This window comes from Hyla sarda, chromosome 10 (assembly GCF_029499605.1).
Source record: "Hyla sarda isolate aHylSar1 chromosome 10, aHylSar1.hap1, whole genome shotgun sequence".
In the NCBI taxonomy this organism is placed as follows: Eukaryota; Metazoa; Chordata; class Amphibia; order Anura; family Hylidae; genus Hyla; species Hyla sarda.
The window spans coordinates 73,695,816-73,715,666 of NC_079198.1; the positions used below are offsets into that span (position 1 = coordinate 73,695,816).

Consider the following 19,851-nt stretch of genomic DNA (forward strand, 5'->3'; position numbering starts at 1 on the left):
TCAGAGCTGGAGGATGTACTATGCATTATACTGTCAATGTAATATGCGTTAGGGTACATGCACACCACGTTTTTGCAGTACAGTTCCCGTATGTGGTTTTTGATGAAAAACAGATTCCTCAAAATCTGACTAAACTGTATCAAAACGTGTGTACAAATTTCAACCCATATATGGTTTAAAAAAATGATGTCCGGTTGCATCCGTTTTTTTAAGAAAAAAAAAGTATAAGTTTTAAGCTTTTCACTTCATTTTGAATAAAGTTTAACTTGTTTGATTAAAATTCCAAGAAAAAAATAACTGTGCAAAGTCAAAAACCGTATAATGCAAACTGAATGGAACCATGCGCATATACGGTTCCCATTGACTCCCATGTTTAAAAAAAAATGGTTTAATACAGTTTTTCACCCGGACCAAAAAACGTTGTAGTCTCCATTTTTTTGTACAGGTAAAAAAGGGACAAATCCATATAAGTCTGCATTCACATCTCGTTTTTTACATACGGGCGCCGGACCCGGCTGGGGGAGGGGCAAACCAGGCGCTCCCGTACCCCAGCCGGATCAGCCATTGACTCCATTTACTTTAATGAGCCGACTGGAGTCAAACGCTGACTTTGGTCAGCTCAGTTTTGACTCGTATGCGGTTTCCTGATCGGATCTAAAACCATAGTATACTACGGTTTTAGGTCCGGTCCAAAACTGGATACAGGTCAAAACTGAGCTGACCGGAGTCAATGGCTGATCCGGCTGGGGTACGGGAGTACCCAGTTTGCCCCTCCCCCAGCCGGATCCGGCGCCCGTATGTACAAAACGAGATGTGAATGCAGCCTAAGACGCAAAATGGACTAAACCGGATGATGTGTTTAACATATGGTTTACCATGTTGAGTCAATGCATTCAGTTTTCTATATGGTTCCGTACGTTTTTTAACTTGAAACTGTATACGGGAACTGTATAGCAAAAACATGGTGTGCATGCACCCTTAGTGAAACATCTTCTGCTATAGTGACATGTACTATTTAAAGGGAATCTGTCAGCTCTCCTTTCTGCAGACACCAATGGATAGCTATTAAAAGATTAAAATTATACATCTGTCCCTTTCCTGGAGTTAATGGTGGTTGCCAAACTTATAAAATCTCCTTTCTAATATCAATGAGGCAGAACAGAGATGCTGAAGTGCCACAGCCGAGCTCGCCTCCTTGATCACTCTCCCCTCCTAGATTGAAAAACAGGGCATTACACATTAGGCAAGGAGGGGCTAGAAGGTAAGGGCAAGTTATGTGGCAAGCCCAGCCAGCCTCCATAAGAAATAAAAAAGCCATTTTAATAATTTATACATCAACCATCAGCTCCAGGTAATGTTTCAGTTTTCTTTTATACCCTAACAGCTATCCAATGGTGACTGCAGCTCGAACAGCAAATACAGATGACAGCTTCCCTTTAACCCCTGACTGACTGGAGGAGGATCATACAGTGCCATTGTGGTTTATTACCCAGACTTATTACTTTATGATAAATTAATAGCAATGGATGCCAGAGTCCTAACCTGGTTACTGTTTGTCTTGCTGCCTGGCTGCCAACAGAACAGGCTATTTCCAGTACACAGCGTGCACTCTTTGTTCTCCATGTTGTGGATAGACATAACATATGGTCTGAAGCACCAAAAGAGCCGGAATATCTTCCTTCAATAACCTGTGCCATACCTGTTCACTGCAGCTAGAAAATATACCAGGCATTGCTCGAGACTGTTACTGTAAAGTCTGTGCTTCTCAGGAGCCATTGGGAATTGTAGAGTGAATTCTGGAGAAACACTACTACAGATGCCTACTACTACTACTACTTTTATTACAAATAACATAGGTACCCAGAAAAAGCGCAAGAACAATGCCAAGGAATAATGTACAGTTGTACATAAAGAAGCCATCCATATACCAATACTGAGTAAATTGGTAAATAGATACAGACTCTATAAAACAGGACAAGCCACAATGAACAAATACAAACCACAACGTGATCATGTGTCATTTGTGAAACAGGATAACCAAGTGTAGCTAGGTAAACAAGGAATAGAAAGTAAACAATGTAAAGGATGGGGCAGTGTTCTGCGTCATGATGGAACAGTAGAAAAAATCGTATCCAAAGAAGAGAAGTATAGAGGGCTGAAGAGTCCAGAAGGTCACTGCGTCTTGTAGACTCCCATCACTGGATATTGTGATATATACTGATCGAGTTAGAGAAACTAGCTATCCAAAGTGTGCCAAAGCTGGAAATATCTATAAAGACCCATACGGGGTACCACATAGTGCTCCGCGAGTTGGGTAAAAGATTTAAAAACATCCCCAACAAAAATGTGTGCCATAGTGGTAATCCCTAACTGCTTCCAGAACTCAGGGTCAGGGAATGAATAGAGGTGAGGAAGGACTAGAATGTCCCTAACATTAATGTCACTGATAACATCAGGGTGTGGTGCCAACAGTCTACTCACCAACCACACCTGCAAAGCCACAGGGGAATTGGCGGCCTATAGAAGCCCTCTAGAAATGCCCAGGGGTTGTCACAATAAGATAATGCAGGAGGTGAGCTTTGGCATTTGCTTTAAAACCTATGGAGGACCTAGGAGTGCAGGCAAAGCACCTGCCCAGCTAAATAATACAGAGAACATTCAGGAAGAGCATCCACAGCCCAATGCCATGGTTTCTACAGACTATCAAGAGACAGTTTAGCCCTCTATTACCCCAAATGAAGGCAGTCATAAGAGAGTGATGTTTCTGAACAGCAACAATAACAATAACCCACTGCAAGGCCATGCTGCACCTCCACATCATGTAGGGGGCAGAAAGGCATCAAGACCTACTAGGTCCAATTTATCTTAAACTCAGAGTATGCTTGAAAGGTATGGATCACATCAATAGCTATAGGAAGCAAGTCATACTAGAGAGATATCAAATTAAGTCTTCATTATATAGTCCCACTTTGCCAGTCCTGATGCACGTGATGACAGTGGATAACAGTGATAGACTCATCTTGGCGAACATGAAGGGCCAGAGACTCAATTGCCAACGCGAATAACAACGATTACAGTGGGCAACCTTGCCTTGTCCTCCAATGCAAATAAAAAAGGCAGACTGAACTCTGTTGACCAACACATTTGCCCAAGAACCTGATAAAAGTATCACCACCAACTAGAGAAAAATCGTGCCAAAGCCAAATTTGAGGACAACCAGTCAGATAATTCCAGTTGCTCCAGAACCAGAGGGAGTAAGGAGTATTAGGATATGTTCACGCTACGGAAACTCTGTGTGCAGAATTCTGCTTGGAGATTCAGTCTGGCAGCTGCCGCCAAAATACTTCGGCAGTAGGACCGCACAGACCTGCACCGTCACCATTGAGGGCAAAGCAGTCTACGTGTAATTAAGCCGAAATAATTAACATATTCCTTCATTCGGGGGATCAATTTCAGCAGCAGAGTTTTCTGCCACTGAAATTCAGCAGTGTGGATGGGTCCATGTAAGGGCCGTTTACACAAATGTTAAATGGCCACTGACAGGTTCAAATTGTTGTTGCAGATTAAATTAAAGACCTTTTGTAATATGTTGTTTAAATTTTTTTTGACTATTTAAAGGAGAACTCCGGAATATAAAAATTGTCGCCCATAGTGCCGGCAGTAAAAAAATAAAGATGTACATACCGTCCTCCGCTCCCCCGGGGCCTTTGGTAACCGGCTCCGGCCTCCGCCGTGATCCTCTTCCTGGTTGCGATGGTCGGAGAGTCTTACTGTGCTCAGCCAATCACCGGCCGCAGTGAAGTCCCGACTCGGCCGGCGATAGGCTGAGCGGCAGTGTGCAGGTGCCGGTGTAGTGAAGAATTTTGTGTCCTGAAGCGTTTTCACACTACCGCTCAGCCTATCGCCGGCCGAGTCTGACTGCGCTGCGGCTGGTGATTGGCTGAGCGCAGTATGATTCATCCGACCACCAACAACCAGGAAGAGGATCGCGGCGGGAAACCAGAGCCGGTTACCGGAGGCCCCGGGGGAGCGGAGGAAGGTATGTACATCTTTATTTTTTTTACTGCCGGCACTATGGGCGACAATTTTTATATTCCGGAGTTCTCCTTTAATAAAGAAAACTGCTACTGAAAATCCCACTACTAGGTCCCTACTGGAAAACCAGTCCTGAAGCAGCATCAGGCTTGTCCATCAGTCATGGACAAGAAAGGAGTCAAGGACAAGACTGCATGAGCAAACACACCAATCACCTGCCACCACCCCAAGGAGGGACATGCCCCTTCCCACGACACAGACACATCCCCTCCCACCACACACCAATCACCTCCCACCACCACAAGGAGGGACACGCCCCCTTCCCGAGAGGATTTCTAACACAGTGAGCTAATGAAAAGAGGCATTTTCATAACACATATGGGTGATACAGGGATAAAAATTAGATGAAAATGGTCAGGATTAGGTACTAAGTAACATTCATTTATTTTATTTTTTTGCAGGATCTGACAGGTACACTTAAAGGGGTACTCAGCCCCTAGACATCTTATCCCCTATCCAAAGGATAGGGGATAAGATGTCAGATCGCCGGGGTCCCGCTGCTGGGGACTCCGGGGATCGCTGCTGCGGCACCCCGCTATCATTACTGCGCAGAGCGAGATTGCAATGACGGGCAATACAGGGGCCGGAGCATCGTTACTTCACGGCTCCGCCCCTCGTGATGTCACGGCCCGCTCCCGTCAATACAAGTCTATGGGAGGGGCGTGGCGGTCGTCACGCCCCCTGCCATAGACTTGCATTAAGGGGACGGGCCGTGATGTCATGAGGGGCGAAGCCATGACGTTACGCTGCTCCGGCCCCTGTATCGCCCGTCATTACGCACAGAGCGAACTCGTTCTGTGCAGTAATGATGGCGGGGTGCCGCAGCGGCAATCCCCGGGGTCCCCAGCAGCGGGACCGCGGCGAGCTAACATCTTATCCCCTATCCTTTGGATAGGGGATAAGATTCCAGGGGCGGAGTACCCTTTTAAAGGTTCATACAGCAGAATTCCCACACGCAGAAATTTCGTAGTGTGAACATGGCCTTAAGCAAAAAATCTAGAAGAATGTGATTGTTATTATTAAGAAATCCGGCAACATTCTCTGTTAGGTGCAGAAAAGTACCCAGAGAGCAGACAAAGAAGCAACACATTTTATTGATAGAATTTTCACTTCCTTCTTCCTCCACCGTTCATATAAATCCTGTGTGTTAGATATTGGTTTATGTATCTTAGTAACAGTTCTTTTTTTGGACTGCATTCACATGTCAATTGTGCAACACGTTTGCAGGTATACCCAAGCATCCTATGAAAATGGGATACCGATGTATATAGGTACTGTCCCTCCTTGACTTCAATGGTCCAAGAAACTATTGACTACATTCACATTGTTTTGTGCACGTATATGTGTTTTTAATTTCTTGTGTGGTGTGCTGCACTTTTTATTAGTTAACCATGTTAAGGTCATTTAACTCAATGAGGTCTGTGTATCTCAATCAGGGTGCCTCTAGCTATTGCAAAACTATAAATCTCAGCATGCCCGGACAGCCAAAGGCTGTCCGGGCATGCTGGGAGTTGTAGTTTTGCAACAACTGGAGGCACCCTGGTTGGGAAACACTGCTTTAAGTTCACATATACGTCGGCATCCCACTTTGACAGGTTACTGTTGTGTACGTGCAACGGATCGTACAATCTTAACGTGAACTCTGCCTTACCTTCAAACCTTGTAGACTGAATAGATCTTCTGCCAATGTCGTATTAAAGGGGTACTCCACTGGAAAACTTTATTTTTTTTTTTTTTAAATCAACTGGTGCCAGAAAGTTAAACAGATTTGTAAATTACTTCTATTTTTAAATCTTAATCCTTCCAGTACTTATCAGCTGCTGCTATGATCCACAGGAAGTTCTTTTCTTTTTGTATTTCCTTTCTGCCTGACCACAGTGCTCTCTGCTGACACCTCTGTCCATTTTGGGAACTGTCCAGAGCAGGAGAGGTTTGCTATGGGGATTTTCTCCTACTCTGGACAGTTCCTAAAATGGACAAAGGTGTCAGCAGAGAGCACTGTGGTCAGACAGAAAGGAAATTAAAAAAAGAAAGGAACTTCCTGTGGATCATACAGCAGATAAGTACTGGAAGGATTAAGATTTCTTAATAGAAGTAATTAACAAATTTGTTCAACTTTCGGGCACCAATTCATATAAAAATATATATATATATATTTATATATATATTTTCCAGTGGGGGGTGTGAACACTGCCTAAAACCAAGCGGAGAAACAAGAACAGCAGCTGCTGTACACTTGATAATCACTGTCTTTTTAGACAGTTTTACAGAAGAAATAGCTGAAAAGGATTAACCACAACGTAAGCAAAAAAGGACAAATCAGTGATTTTTATATGTTCCTATGTTATTTCGCCTTTTTTAAGCATAGAACAGTACATGATGCAGTGTATGGAGGACCTATGGATAATACAGTGAATACAGTGACATCTATTTCTCCCTCAGTCACTCATCTCCTATAAACCATATTCCTACTCTAATCCCAGAGGTTTAATCCATGGAGCAGTCTGTTGTATAACACGGATCACAATTTCAGCATTTCCAAAATAAGTCAAAGCATTTTCAAGAATTCAGCATTTCCATAATACCCATTTCAGGAAAACAGAGTTGTTAAAGGGGAGCTTTACGCTGAGGATCCTCCTATCTTCCTGACAGCGACAAAGAGCATATCGAAAAAAGTGTCCGTATAGGTGGATATGTGCAGCTCAACAGATAGGTTGGAAAGTAGGGAACAGAGGTTAACTGTTAGCACTCAATACCCAAAGTGCTGTGATATACATAAAATTATAAGAAAAAAGTGTAGAGTCCTCAATGGTCTCTATACACAAAAACTAACATGGTGGGTATAATGGTAACAGTAGTGATATCAATGCTAATGATACTGGGAGTATAGGAATAGTATAATACTAGTTCTGGGGATGAACTTACAATGATGCTATAATTCAGAAAGAAGTGGAGGGAGTGCTGAGTATATAGAGGAAGGGGAAATTATAACAGAGAGGTGGATAGAAATCAGAGGGGTACAATGAGAGTCATCTGACCACAAATCGAGTACGTGAATATGTGATTGTATTACTAATAAAATACACGCGGGTATCGCAGGGCCCTTGCCATTTCCACCTAAAATCAGTACAAAAATGGAATAAAACAAGGAATATAAGCAATAAAACAAATAAATAAATGCAATACCCCTAAATGTGGATGAAGTAGTGTCCTACAGATAAAATGTCCGTATTATCACGGATATTCCTGTGGAAAGAAAGTGGAAGTGCAACAATCTCAGTCCTGTGGAAAGATGGGTGCCTCTTTGAGTTCAATAAATAAAGTGCAATCACAGTGGTGGCAGTGTCTGCGATGCCTCTATTGCCGGGCAGCAATTGATGATGATAGATGCAGCTTGTGATCCTGAGAATAGAAAGATCGTGGGACTATGTCCCGCTCACCCATCTGGCTGGGCACTCGGTTGGTACGTCCGCCCTTAAAGGAGTAGTCCAGTGGTGACCCAGTGGTGAACAACTTATCCCCTATCCTAAGGATAGGGGATAAGTTTGAGATCGCGGGGGGGTCCGACCGCTGGGGCCCCCTGCGATCTCCTGTACGGGGCCCCGACAGCCCACGGGAAGGGGGAGTGTCGACCTCCGCACGAAGCATCGGCCGACACACCCCCTCAATACAACTCTATGGCAGAGCCGAAGCGCTGCCTTCGGCAATCTCCAGCTCTGCCATAGAGATGTATTGAGGGGGCATGTCGGCCGCCGCTTCGTGCGGAGGTCGACACCCGATATCTGGCCGGAGAGCCGGGGCCCTGTACAGGAGATCGCAGGGGGCCCCAGAGGTCAGACCCCCCGCGATCTCAAACTTATCCCCTATCCTTCAGGGCCAATCAGGGCACCTGCTGCGGGTGTCACTCCCGCACCCGCTCCGCCCCTCTTCCGGAGGACGTGAGCGGGTGCGGGAAGAAGACCCCGGGTGCTGGGGACCCCGATCCCTGGCGTCCCTGTTGGGATCGGGGCCCCAGGAGCGACAGCGGCGGCGAGGGACTGTCCTGCAGCGGAACAGCAGCAGGAGGTGAGTGACAGCCTCCTGCTGTTGCTTAGCAACAGCTCCCAGCATGCAAAAAGGGCATGCTGGGAGCTGTAGTTATGCAACAGCAGGAGGCAGACCACCACAACTCCCAGCATTCCCTTATGGGCATGCTGGGACTTATGGTTTTGCAACAGCTGGAGGCACATTTTTTCTATGGAAAAGTGTACCTTCAGCTGTTGTATAACTACAACTCCCAGCTTGCACAAACAGCTAAAGTGCATGCTGGGAGTTGTAGTGGTGCATCTGTTGGTTGCATAACTACAACTCGCAGCATGCCCATTGGCTGTCGGTGACTGCTGAGAGTTGTAGTTTTGCAACAGCTGAAGGCACACTGGTTGTGAAACTCAGTATTTTTTTATCTAACTCAGTGTTTCACGACCGGTGTGCCTCCAGCTGTCGCAAACTACAACTCCCAGCAGTCACCTTACACCATGCACCGTACATACTGGGAGTTGTAGTTTTGCAACAGCTGGAGGCACACTGGTTTTGAAACAATGAGTAAGGTCACAAACTCAGTGATACATAACCAGTGTGCCTACAGCTGTTGCAAAACTAAAACTCTCAGCATGTACAGTCTGTCAGCGCATGCTGGGAGTTGTAGTTTTGCAACAGCTGGATGTTCCCCCCCCCCCCACCCCAATGTGAACGTACACATCTGATACGTCTGATACGCCACGGTTTCCAAAACGGAGCCTCCAGCTGTTGCAAAACAACTACTTCCAGTATTACCAGACAGCCACTGACTGTCCAGGCATGCTGGGAGTTTTACAACAGCTGGAGGCATCCTGTTTGGGAATCACTGGCGTAGAATTCCCTTATGTCAACCCCTATGCAATCCCTAATTTAGGCCTCAAATGCGCATGGCGCTCTCACTTTGGAGCCCTGTCGTATTTCAAGGCAACAGTTTAGGGTCACATATGGGGTATCGCCGTACTCGGGAGAAATTGTGTTACAAATTTTGGGTGGTATTCTCTGCTTTTACCCTTTTTAAAAATGTAAAATTTTTGGGAAAAGAAGCATTTTAGGTAAAAAAAAAATGTTTATTTAATTTTTTTACATATGCAAAAGCCGTGAAACACATGTGGGGTATTAAGGTTCACTTAACCCCTTGTTACGTTCCCCGAGGGGTCTAGTTTCCAAAATAGTATGCCATGTGTTTTTTTTTTTTTTTTGCTGTTCTGGCACCATAGGGGCTTCCTAAATGCAGCATGCCCCCAGAGCAAAATTTCCTTCAAAAAAGCCAAATGTGACTCCTTCTCTTCTGAGACCTGTAGTGCGCCAGAAGAGCACTTTTCACCCCCATATGGGGTGTTTTCTGAATCGGGAGAAATTGGGCTTCAAATTTGGGGGAGTATTTTCTGCTATTACCCTTTTTAAAAATGTAAAACTTTTGGGAAACCAAGCATTTTAGGTAAACATTTTTTTTTTTTTTTTTTTTTTTACATATGCAAAAGCACCTGTGGGGTATTAAGGTTTATTTTACCCCTTGTTATGTTCCCCGAGGGGTCTAGTTTCCAAAATGGTATGCCATGTGTTTTTTTTTGCTGTTCTGGCACCATAGGGGCTTCCTAAAGGTGACATGCCCCCCTAAAACCATTTGTCACTCCTTCCCTTCTGAGCCCTCTACTGCGCCCGCTGAACAATTAACATAGACATATGAGGTATGTGCTTACTCGAGAGAAATTGGGTTTCAAATACAAGTCAAAATTTTCTCCTTTTTACCCCTTGCAAAAATTCAAAAATTGGGTCTACAAGAACATGCGAGTGTAAAAAATGAAGATTGTGAATTTTCTCCTCCACTTTGCTGCTATTCCTGTGAAACCCTTAAAGGGTTAAAACGCTGAATGAATGTCATTTTAAATACTTTGGGGGGTGTAGTTTTTATAATGGGGTCATTTGTGGGGTATTTATAATATGAAGACCCTTCAAATCCACTTCAAACCTGAACTAGTCCATGAAAAAAAAGCGAGTTTCAAATTTTTTTTTAAAAATTGGAAAATTGCTGCTGAACTTTGAAGCCCTCTGGTGTCTTCCAAAAGTAAAAACACGTCAATTTTATGATGCAAACATAAAGTAGACATATTGTATATGTGAATAAAAAAATATATATATTTGGAATATCCATTTTCCTTACAAGCAGAGAGCTTCAAAGTTAGAAAAATTCTAAATTTTCGAATTTTTCATCAAATTTTGGGATCTTTCACCAAGAAAGGATGCAAGTTACCATAAAATTTTACCACTATGTTAAAGTAGAATATGTCACGAAAAAACAATCTCGGAATCAGAATGATAACTAAAAGCATTCCAGAGTTATTAATGTTTAAAGTGACAGTGATCAGATTTGCAAAAAATGGCCGAGTCCTTAAGGTGAAAAAGGGCTCAGTCCTTAAGGCGTTAAAGGAAAACTGTCACTTGTACGGGAGACGCTGATTATAATGAGCCCTACCTTGTCCGGATCTGCGCCGCCGTTCTCCCGCAATTGTAGTTTTATTATGTGTTGAAATCTTCCTGTAACTGACACGGGCGGGGCTCCGGCGCTTAACTGGCACTGACATCAGCGCCGCTTATGAATATTCATCCCCCCAGTTCTCCCTCTCTTTGCTGCTCCTAACTGGGGGGGGATGAATATTCATAAGCGGCGCTGACGTCAGTGCCAGTTAAGCGCCGAAGCCCCGCCCGTGCCAGTTACAGGAAGATTTCAACACATAAAACTACAATTGCGGGAGAACGGCGGCGCAGATCCGGACAAGGTAGGGCTCATTTTAATCAGCATCTCCCGCACTATCCACATTTTTCAAGATGCCATAACAATAACCCCTCTAGCCTGAAGTTTACAGCCATCCAGACAGTAAAGAGAAATTGGAGAGGAGGTGACTACCATCCGGATGTCAAGAGCGGAGACTAAAAAGATTTATGATTTTGAGAGAATCGGAAAAAAAAAAAAAAAAAAAAAGGACTAATGCAGGATTCAAATTATTGTTTTTTTTTTATGACACCCAGAGAGTTTTTTGAGCCATGCCAGGTATGGAGACAGGCTGTTAACAGTGCCCGTACGTGCCCAGACCCTGAACCCCTCTGGCGCTACCCCACTCTCCATTCTGATTTTTATCTACTGATTTTATTTACTGGTATCCGTATAGTTTTATCCCTATACACAATTTTATTATGCCCTCCCATGCCCATTATACACATTGTAAACCCATGTTTATACACCTTCACTTATCCATTATCATGCACAGACTTACACATGTACTCTCTGTACTGCGTGGACATAAACAGCTCCCGCCCTCCCACTTTATGTCCACGCACGCTGACATTTTCTATATTTCATATTCTATCACTGTCCCTCTTTTAGATATTTTTTTATATTTATATATTTATTTGTATTTTCATTGTATTTCTATTTTTATTTATTTATGTTATATTTATTTATTATTATTGCAAATTTGCACAGCCACAATGCCCAGATCATTTTTGCCTGTCTCACTTTTTTTGAGGGTTAAGGGTTATTAAAATTTTTCCCTATGAATTATAAACCATGTTTATGTTTTATATCCATACCACATGTACAGTAATGGCCGTAAATGTTGGCACCCCTGAGATTTTTCTAGAAAATGAAGTATATCTCCCAGAAAATGATTGTAGTAACACATGTTTTCCTATACACATTTATTCCCTTTGTGTGTATTGGAACTAAAACCAAAAAAGGGAAGAAAAAAAGCAAATTGGACATAATGTCACCAAACTCCAAAAATGGTCTGGACAAAATTATTGGCCCCCTTTCAAAATTGTGGAAAAATAAGATAGTCTCAAGCATGTGATGCTCCTTTAAACTCACCTGGGGCAAGTAACAGGTGTGGGCAATATAAAAATCGCACCTAAAAGCAGATAAAAAGGAGAGAAGTTCACTTAGCCTTTGCATTGTGTGTCTGTGTGTGCTACACTAAGCATGGACAACAGAAAGAGAAGAGAACTGTCTGAGGACTTGAGAACCAAAATTGTGGAAAAATATCAACAATCTCATGGTTACAAGTCCATCTCCAGAGATCTAGATTTGCCTTTGTCCACAGTGCACAACATTATCAAGAAGTTTGCAACTCATGGCACTGTAGCTAATCTCCCTGGTTGTGGACGGAAGAGAAAAATGTATGAAAAGGTGTCAATGCAGAAAAGTCCGGATGGTGGATAAGCAGCCCCAAACAAGTTCCAAAGATATTCAAGCTGTCCTGTAGGCTCAGGGAGCATCAGTGTCGGGGTAAACTGTCGACATTTAAATAAAATGAAACGCTATGGCAGGAGACCCAGGAGGACCCCACTGCTGACACAGAGACATAAAAAAGCAAGACTACATTTTGCCAAAATTAACTTGAGTAAGCCAAAATCCTTCTGGGAAAACCACACAAAAATGCATTATGTATATGTTTAAATGAAGGGTGTCATTAACAGGCACAAAAATAATAATGGGTCTGTTGATGACAAAAAAATAAAAAGTTCACACGACTGAATCTCTGCTATTCCACTCGAATTCTGCTCTACAATGCTTCCCACAGATTTTTTGCAGTTTTGCGGAATTTGGACAGAATTCAGATTAAATTTCTGTGCACTCAAAATACAGAATTCCACTAAATTTTGTCTTAATTTCAGGCTAAATTATTGAAAGGTTTAACTTGAAGCTCGTGGGCTCCAATGCAGAATCGTTAATAGGGAAGCCACCTACCATATATAACACTAGTTTCTTTATAACTTCCAGAGATAGCAGCTGTTAGACTCCAGGGATTGGATGCAACTACAACCTCTGCACCCGCTATAGCAACATCCCTGGCATAAAGACAAGTGTTAGACTCTGTTCACATTTGCATCCAGAAGGGTTTTCCACCATTCTTGCAATCACATATAACTGAACCCACAACGGCATCAGATCCCATCAATGTGGCCTACTGGGATACTACATTAAACCCTTTGCAATTCTTTCATGTGTATGGAAAATATATATTTTACCATTTTACATTATACACTATAAGGCAATTTTTCCCAACCAGTGTGTCTCCAGCTGTTGCAAAATTACAACTTCCAACATGCTTGGACAGCCAAAGGCTGTCTGGGCATACTGGCAGATCTAGTTTTACAACAGCTGAAGGGTCACTGGTTGGGAAACACTGATACAGGGGATAGATTGCATGTAGTTGTGTAATAATATAATGCTAAAACAAGACACGTTTTTTGCGCAAGTGTGAACATAACCTTGGTTTCCTCTTTTTTGACCACCGTACATTGCACCACAAACCTATTTCTAAATTTGACAACTAATAATAAGTTCTTGGGAGTAAAGTTTGGTCTATGGATTCTGTGACAATGCCTTGGAACATCTGCTTACTGTAGGTGCCCACAGGGTACTATCTGGGCAGACATTACGTGAAATGCTGCAGCGTTTTAGAGAAACCCTAGTCCAATAACTGTCCAGGAATGTGGCTTCAGGTAAGACAATTCTTTCATAAATATATAATGGTGGTAACACAGTGGACCGTCCAGAAGGACTTTCATATTACAGATAAATTGTTTCCCATACTTGATCTTACCTTGTTCCTTAGCATGGTGTGATTGAAGGCATATATATTCTGCATCTCACCATTAATAGTGTCATTATAATCCTGGTTAAACTCCGCATTCTTCTGGTGAATCTCTTTGGCTGAAGAGTCTGGGAGCCCCTCTATAGTCCATAACAGAAGCAGGACAAAGCCGAAAGCAAACATTTTCCAGCAGCGAGCTGTGGAGGAGTGCGGAGTCCCTGTCGTCCTGTGCACCTTCCAACATCAGCAGGACTTCACACCACACCTTAGGCAATCAGAAGACTGCATGTCTGAGTCACCAGCAGATACCCTGCATGATATACAGCAACGTGAGATATATAGGATGTGCAACGTGGGCTACACACTGACAGGTAGACAGCAGAAGATCACAACCAGACACACTGACAGGTAGACAGCAGAAGATCACAACCAGACACACTGACAGGTAGACAGCAGAAGATCACAACCAGACACACTGACCGGTAGACAGCAGAAGATCACAACCAGACACACTGACAGGTAGACAGCAGAAGATCACAACCAGACACACCGACCGGTAGACAGCAGAAGATCACAACCAGACACACCGACAGGTGGACAGCAGAAGATCACAACCAGACACACTGACAGGTAGACAGCAGAAGATCACAACCAGACACACTGACAGGTAGACAGCAGAAGATCACAACCAGACACACTGACCGGTAGACAGCAGAAGATCACAACCAGACACACTGACAGGCAGACAGCAGAAGATCACAACCAGACACACTGACCGGTAGACAGCAGAAGATCACAACCAGACACACTGACAGGTAGACAGCAGAAGATCACAACCAGACACACTGACAGGTAGACAGCAGAAGATCACAACCAGACACACTGACAGGTAGACAGCAGAAGATCACAACCAGACACACCGACCGGTAGACAGCAGAAGATCACAACCAGACACACCGACAGGTGGACAGCAGAAGATCACAACCAGACACACTGACAGGTAGACAGCAGAAGATCACAACCAGACACACTGACAGGCAGACAGCAGAAGATCACAACCAGACACACTGACCGGTAGACAGCAGAAGATCACAACCAGACACACTGACAGGTAGACAGCAGAAGATCACAACCAGACACACTGACAGGTAGACAGCAGAAGATCACAACCAGACACACTGACAGGTAGACAGCAGAAGATCACAACCAGACACCGACAGGTGGACAGCAGAAGATCACAACCAGACACACTGACAGGCAGACAGCAGAAGATCACAACCAGACACACTGACAGGTAGACAGCAGAAGATCACAACCAGACACACCGACAGGTAGACAGCAGAAGATCACAACCAGACACACCGACAGGTAGACAGCAGAAGATCACAACCAGACACACCGACAGGCAGACAGCAGAAGATCACAACCAGACACACCGACAGGTAGACAGCAGAAGATCACAACCAGACACACCGCCAGGTAGACAGCAGAAGATCACAACCAGACACACTGCCAGGTAGACAGCAGAAGATCACAACCAGACACACTGCCAGGTAGACAGCAGAAGATCACAACCAGACACACTGCCAGGTAGACAGCAGAAGATCACAACCAGACACACTGCCAGGTAGACAGCAGAAGATCACAACCAGACACACTGCCAGGTAGACAGCAGAAGATCACAACCAGACACACTGCCAGGTAGACAGCAGAAGATCACAACCAGACACACTGCCAGGTAGACAGCAGAAGATCACAACCAGACACACTGCCAGGTAGACAGCAGAAGATCACAACCAGACACACTGCCAGGTAGACAGCAGAAGATCACAACCAGACACTGCCAGGTAGACAGCAGAAGATCACAACCAGACACACCGCCAGGTAGACAGCAGAAGATCACAACCAGACACACCGCAAGGTAGACAGCAGAAGATCACAACCAGACACACCGCAAGGTAGACAGCAGAAGATCACAACCAGACACACCGACAGGTAGACAGCAGAAGATCACAACCAGACACACCGACAGGTAGACAGCAGAAGATCACAACCAGACACACTGACAGGTAGACAGCAGAAGATCACAACCAGACACACTGACAGGCAGACAGCAGAAGATCACAACCAGACACACTGACAGGTAGACAGCAGAAGATCACAACCAGACACACTGACAGGTAGACAGCAGAAGATCACAACCAGACACACTGACAGGTAGACAGCAGAAGATCACAACCAGACACACTGACCGGTAGACAGCAGAAGATCACAACCAGACACACCGACAGGTAGACAGCAGAAGATCACAACCAGACACACCGACAGGTAGACAGCAGAAGATCACAACCAGACACACCGACAGGTAGACAGCAGAAGATCACAACCAGACACACTGACAGGTAGACAGCAGAAGATCACAACCAGACACACTGACAGGTAGACAGCAGAGTGTATAGATAAGCAGACACACAGCAGACCACAGCCAAGACACAATGATAGGTAGACAGCAGAGAGTAAAGACATCCAGGCACACAGAAGATCACAACCAGACACTGAAAGGATACACAGCAGATCACATAGACCAACCAGATCACAACCAGATACTCCAAAGGGTACACAGCAGATCACACACAGACACACCAAGAGGAGACAGGACAGATCACACACACAGAGGCCGCACGGCAGATCACACACAGAGGCCGCACGGCAGATCACACACAGAGGCCGCACGGCAGATCACACACAGAGGCCGCACGGCAGATCACACACAGAGGCCGCACGGCAGATCACACACAGAGGCCGCACGGCAGATCACACACAGAGGCCGCACGGCAGATCACACACAGAGGACGCACGGCAGATCACACACAGAGGCCGCACGGCAGATCACACACAGAGGCCGCACGGCAGATCACACGCAGAGGCCGCACGGCAGATCACACGCAGAGGCCGCACGGCAGATCACACGCAGAGGCCGCACGGCAGATCACACGCAGAGGCCGCACGGCAGATCACACGCAGAGGACGCACGGCAGATCACACGCAGAGGACGCACGGCAGATCACACGCAGAGGACGCACGGCAGATCACACGCAGAGGAGGCACAGCAGATCACACAGAGGACGCACAGCAGATCACACAGAGGACGCACAGCAGATCACACAGAGGACGCACAGCAGATCACACACAGCAGATCACATCTGACATCCACACAGACTCAGGGCAGATGTTCTGCATCATGTGAATATGCAGTGTGATCACATGTGTGAACATGGCCTTAGGTTATATGGCTTCTGGAATCACAAGAACAAGTGTGTGTTGGGGAGGGGTCTTCACTGAAATGTTTAGGATGGTGGATACTCTAAGCCTCAGTTTACACCTCTGTTGTACATTCTGTCAAAAATTCTGGACCCAATGATCCAGATTTACTAATCTGGTCATATTTCAAAATTAAAGTAGAGCTGTGATGGGTTGTTATGGGTAAATGGCTCTAGACTTGTCTCCAATAACTCCACATGAATATTATGTCTGGTAAAATGCGGATTGTCATAGTGGATCACTATGGGGTTACAGGGTGATGTAGAGGTGACAGCTCCAGCACTCTGTATGTACACAACACTCTCCCCCAAGTAATGGATGGGCTTGTTATGGGGTCACATTCACTGCAGCCTCCCCATAATGGTTATCTGTGATCACTTCACCCATCTACTCAATATGGGATCCCTAGAGATAACCGCTAGGTGTGAACCCTGATCTGTGGTGGACGCTGTAAACAAGCAGCAGATGGCACAAGTCACAGCCGGCACAGACAACAATGCCCGTACATGAGAACTCACTGCCTTCCTGTCATGTATCCGCCGCACTCGTCCTCCCCGGCCGCCTCCCATCCGTCCCCGATACCGGCACACCTGCCCCGCTCCTCCTCCCCCGGAGCTCCGGGATCCTCAGTCCACAAAACAGCCGACTGACACCGAGAGTGGAGCCGGAAGAGCACAACAACACGGGGGCGGGGCGGGGGTGACATCATACGCCGCTGAGAGGAGACGGTCACGTGGGGAGCTGAGCGTGAAGTCTGAATGTGTGAGGAGGAAGAGTAACGTGACCACAGGACACCCCTCCCCCCCCCCACATGTCATGTGACACTAACACTATGTTGCCCATAGCAACCAATCATAGCACAGCTTTCATTTCTTAAACTGTTCTGGTAAATAAAAGCTGAGCAGTGATTGGTTGCTTTGGACAACATTTTGACCGTTTTGATAACTCATGAGCTATATCCAACCTCTGACAATAATACCGCAATCACCTCATTCACACCTGTGTCAGAGACTCTGTCAACATCAAAATAGCGCAGCATGCTAAAGAACAGTGGCCCAGATTTATCAAACTGTGTGAGAGAAAAAGTGGAGTGACTTTCCCAGAACAACCAATCACAGCTCAGCTAACGAGCTGAGGTAAAGTGAAAGCTGAGCTGTGATTGGCTGCTGTGGAAAAATCTCTCCACTAGTGTTCCTAGAATATAGCATGCCACCATGACAGAAACCCTCTGTATCACTTTAAAGGGGTTATCAAAGATAGGGAAAAACAGAACCAATTTCTTCCAAAAACAGCACCATTCCTCTCCTCAGGTTGTGAGTGGACTTACAGCTCCGCTCCATTCACTTCAATGGAACTGAGATGCAATACCATACACCAGTGGTCTCCAACCTGCAGACCCCCAGATGTTGCAAAACTACAATTCCCAGCATGGCCGGACAGCCAATGGCTGTCCGGGCATGCTGGGAGTTGTAGTTTTGCAACATCTGGAGGTCCGCAGGTTGGAGACCACTGCCATACACAACGTAAGCAGCAGTTTTTTCTAAATCCTGGATAACCACTTTAACCCCCTTAAGGACGCAGCCCATTTGGGCCTTAAGGACGCAGACAATTACATTTTTACGTTTTTGTTTTTTCCTCCTCGCCTTCAAAAAATCATAACTCTTTTATATTTTCATCCACAGACTAGTATGAGGGATTGTTTTTTGCGCGACCAGTTGTCCGTTGTAATGCCATCACTCACTTTACCATAAAATGTATGGCGTAACCAAAAAAATACTATGTGTGTGGTGAAATTAAAAAGAAAACCACAATTTTGCTAATTTTGGAAGGTTTTGTTTTCACGCCGTACACTTTACGGTAAAAATGACATGTGTTTTTTATTCTCTGGGTCAATACGATTAAAATGATACCTATGATAACATACTTTTCTATTACTATTGCGCTTAAAAAAAAATTGCAAACTTTTTAACCAAATTAGTATGTTTAAAATCCTCCAATTTTGAAGACCTATAACTTTTTCATTTTTCTGTATAAGCGGCGGTATGAGGGCTTATTTTTTGCGCCGTGACCTGTACTTTTTATTGATACCATATTTGCTTATATAGAACTTTTAATCCATTTTTTATAAACATTTTTGGGAATAAAATGTTATAAAAAAGCATATATTTTGGACTTTTTTTTTATTTTTACGTTCACGACGTTCACCGTACGGTATCATTAATATTTTATTTTAATAGTTCAGATATTTACGCATGCGGCGATACCAAATATGTATATAAAAAAAATGTTAACACTTTTTGGGGGCGAAATAGGGAAAATGGGACAATTTACGTTTTTATTAAGGGAGGGGGTTTTTCACTTTTTTTTTAACTTTTTTATTTACTTTTATTTTTACACTTTAATAGTCCCCATAGGGGACTATTGATAGCAATCACTCGATTGCTAATCCTGTTCAGTGCTATGTATAGGACACAGCGCTGATCAGGGTTATCGGTCATCTTCTGCTCTGGTCTGCGGGAAGGCAGATCAGAGCAGAAGACTCCCGGAAAACAGCGGAGGCAGGTGAGGGGACCTCTGGCTGCCGTGCTGGATGATCGGATTGCCGCGGCAGCGCTGGGGGCGATCCGATCATCCATTTTAGTGACCGCGACGCTGCAGATGCCATGATCTGTATTGATCACAGCATCTGAGGGGTTAATGGCGGACATCCGCGGGATCGTGGGTGTCCGCCATTACAGGCTGGTCCCTGGCTGCGATCAGCAGCCGGGACCTGCCGCGCATGATC

The 19,851-nt window shown here is 44.8% G+C and overlaps 1 protein-coding gene across 4 annotated transcripts in view; it reads right to left on the minus strand.

Annotated features, from left to right (window-relative positions):
- The window catches only part of SIDT2 (SID1 transmembrane family member 2), a 74,845-nt gene extending 57,054 nt beyond the window's left edge, over window positions 1-17,791 (minus strand). The window contains exons 1-2 of one of the 4 annotated variants that reach the window (XM_056542799.1): window positions 17,585-17,791; window positions 13,755-14,055 (exon numbers count right to left, since the gene is read on the minus strand). In XM_056542799.1, the coding sequence (XP_056398774.1) occupies window positions 13,755-13,928 (174 nt within the window). In that variant the 5' untranslated portion in view covers window positions 13,929-14,055; window positions 17,585-17,791. Of the gene's footprint in view, window positions 1-13,754; window positions 14,056-17,572 lie in introns of all 4 variants that reach the window. The other 3 variants (XM_056542796.1, XM_056542797.1, XM_056542798.1) reach the window with 3 other exon arrangements.
- Window positions 17,792-19,851: the final 2,060 nt, after the last annotated feature.